At 41.6% G+C, this 2,577-nt stretch overlaps 1 protein-coding gene across 2 annotated transcripts in view; it reads right to left on the bottom strand.

The window, feature by feature from the left end:
- Nucleotides 1–2,577, bottom strand: part of rbm44 (RNA binding motif protein 44) — a 161,257-nt gene that overhangs the window by 142,788 nt on the left and 15,892 nt on the right. For both annotated transcript variants that reach the window (XR_006312103.1, XM_043693366.1), the window contains exon 4: nucleotides 1,079–1,158. Coding sequence is in view for 1 of the 2 variants with exons in the window: in XM_043693366.1 (XP_043549301.1) it covers nucleotides 1,079–1,158 (80 nt within the window). In the remaining variant the exon portion in view is untranslated. The remainder of the gene's footprint in view (nucleotides 1–1,078; nucleotides 1,159–2,577) is intronic.

The following is a 2,577-nucleotide window of genomic DNA, read 5'->3' as shown; positions in this document are numbered from 1 at the left end:
AAAAAAGACTTACAAGGATGTTGCCAGGATTGGAGGATCTAAGCTACAGGGAAAGGCTGAACAGGCTGGGGCTGTTTTCCCTGGAGCGTCGGAGGCTGAGGGGTGACCTTATAGAGGTTTACAAAATTATGAGGGGCATGGATAGGATAAATAAGCAAAGTTTTTTCCTGGGGACGGAGAGTCCAGTACTAGAGGGCAGAGGTTTAGGGTGAGAGGGGAAAGATATTAAAAAAAGAGACCTAATGGGCAACTTTTTCACGCAGAGGGTGGTATGTGTATGGAATGAGCTGCCAGAGGATGTGGTGGAGGCTGGTACAATTGCAACATTTAAGAGGCATTTGGATGGGTATATGAATAGGAAGGGTTTGGAGGGATATGGGCTGGGTGCTGGCAGGTGGGACTAGATTGGGTTGGGATATCTGGTCGACATGGACGGGTTGGACCGAAGGGTCTGTTTCCATGCTGTACATCTCTATGACTCTATGACTCTAAATGTTGTAATTGTACCAGCCTCCTTAGTTCCTTTTCAAATTTTTTCCCCTCTTACCCTAAACCTATGCCCTCTAGTTATGCACTCCCCCAACCAAGGGAAAAGACCTTTTCTAATTATTCTATCCATGCTCCTCATGATTTTATAAACCTTTGTTTGAATCCTTGACAATTAGAAGTCTATCTAACCCAGCCTTATATAATTTCAATGACACGACCTCCGCTATTTTCCAAACACAACTCCAAAATTCAACTAAAAGATCACAAAGCACATTGGCTCAGAAAGGCCAATTCGGAAGGGGATTAAATATGTGGGTAGAGAGAGTCCAAGATGAAAGAGAATGTGCACAAAGGAGGACACTAAATAAGCAGACAGATTTTATGATTCACAGTAAATTTGGGCTGTAAAAAAGCATGAAATAGATGGTAGGTTTGTCAATAGAGAGGTGTGTGCAACAGTAAATGAGTAGAGAGAGATCTTACTTAGCAAAATTTACATTTGCTTTGGAAGGAGTAGGACAAACAGCTGAGTAGCTTTTTCTCCATTCTGTACTTTCTAAAGCACTCTGTTGTATTATTAAATACTTACATTTTGTTCCAGCGCAGTTATTTCCTGTTCAGTTTTAGTGAGTTTAAACTTGTATTCACTGATTTGTCTGTTAGCATCTCCTTTAAAGAAAAACACATAAGAGTTACAATAATCCAAGGCTGGAGTCAACCTTTAGGTGGCAGAGTCCTGAAGGGACTAAAAACAAAGTGCTGGAGAAACTGAGCAAATCGGCAGCAACTGTGGAGAGAGGAAAAGTTAATGTTTTGAGTCCAGAAATAAGTTCAAAATTTATTTCAGATCACCAGCATCCAAAGTATTTTTATTTTATTTTAAAGGAGACAGAAACTTTCTAGTCCTCATCCTCATCAATCTTCCTGCTGCAGAAGCAGCTGTCCATCAAAGAGCTGATAGAAAGTGACCATTGCACAGTCCTTGTCAAGACTGCCACCTTCACATTGAGCCACCTCCAACATGTGCAGAGGCATTACAATTACGTTAAATGGAACAGGTTGAGAACAGATCAAGGAATTCAAAATTGGGCATATGAGGTTTGTGGGTCAGCAGCGATACCAGATTTACCTTCAGCCACAATCTTCACAGGCTGATAAATCTTTTCCATTAACATTACCAAAAAGACAGGGAATATACTCTGGTTCAGTCAAAAGGGCAGGAGGATATGCTAGGAGAAGTACCAGGCATACCGAAAAATGAGGTGTCAAGCTGGCAAAGCCACAACACAAAATAATTTGCTTGCCAGATTTTGGTAGCAGCTTGAGACAGTCTTGCCATATCTAGCTATGAATACTACTGGACAATCAACATCCCCCAGCTGAAGCATAAAGATAGATGGTTGGGTACGTTAGATGTCAATCATCCCTGTCCAAGGACATTGTTGCAGAGGGAGGCAATAGCCTTGTGGTATCATTGCTAAACTATTAATTCAAAAACTCATGATTCACGGCAAGGGTTTAAAACCTGGTATGGCAAATGGAGGAATTTAAACTCAATAAGTATCTGGAATTAAAAATCTAATTATAATCATGAACCCATCTGATTTACTAATGTTCTCCAGGGAAGGATATCTGACATTCCTCACCTGTTTTGGCCTACATATGACTCCAGAATGACAGCAGTGTAAGTTGACTCTCAACTGCCCTCTGAAATGGCCACTCAGGTGTAACGATCACTGCAAAGTCTCAGCAAATTACTTAAACTAGATGGACTACCTGGCATTGACTTGGCACTGGAAATGACAGCAGCCAAAATTGGGAAAAGCTGTCTCACAGACTAGTCAAGCAACATTGTCATACTCATAAAATCTGAGACTGGTACAGTTGAGAACAGAAGCGAGTCAAACAGGGCAGGCAGGGACAAGGTAGGACTAATAAATTAAACTACATTTATTTCAATGCAAGGGGCCTAACTGGGAAGGCAGATGAACACAGGGCATGGTTAGGAACATGGGACTGGGATATCGTAGCAATTACGGAAACATGGCTCAGGGATGGGCAGGACTGGCAGCTTAATGTTCCAGGATA

Source organism: Chiloscyllium plagiosum, chromosome 7, assembly GCF_004010195.1.
Source record: "Chiloscyllium plagiosum isolate BGI_BamShark_2017 chromosome 7, ASM401019v2, whole genome shotgun sequence".
Lineage (NCBI taxonomy): Eukaryota > Metazoa > Chordata > Chondrichthyes > Orectolobiformes > Hemiscylliidae > Chiloscyllium > Chiloscyllium plagiosum.
The sequence above is the reverse complement of the archived record's forward strand: the minus strand, read 5'-3'. Positions and strand labels throughout refer to the sequence as shown.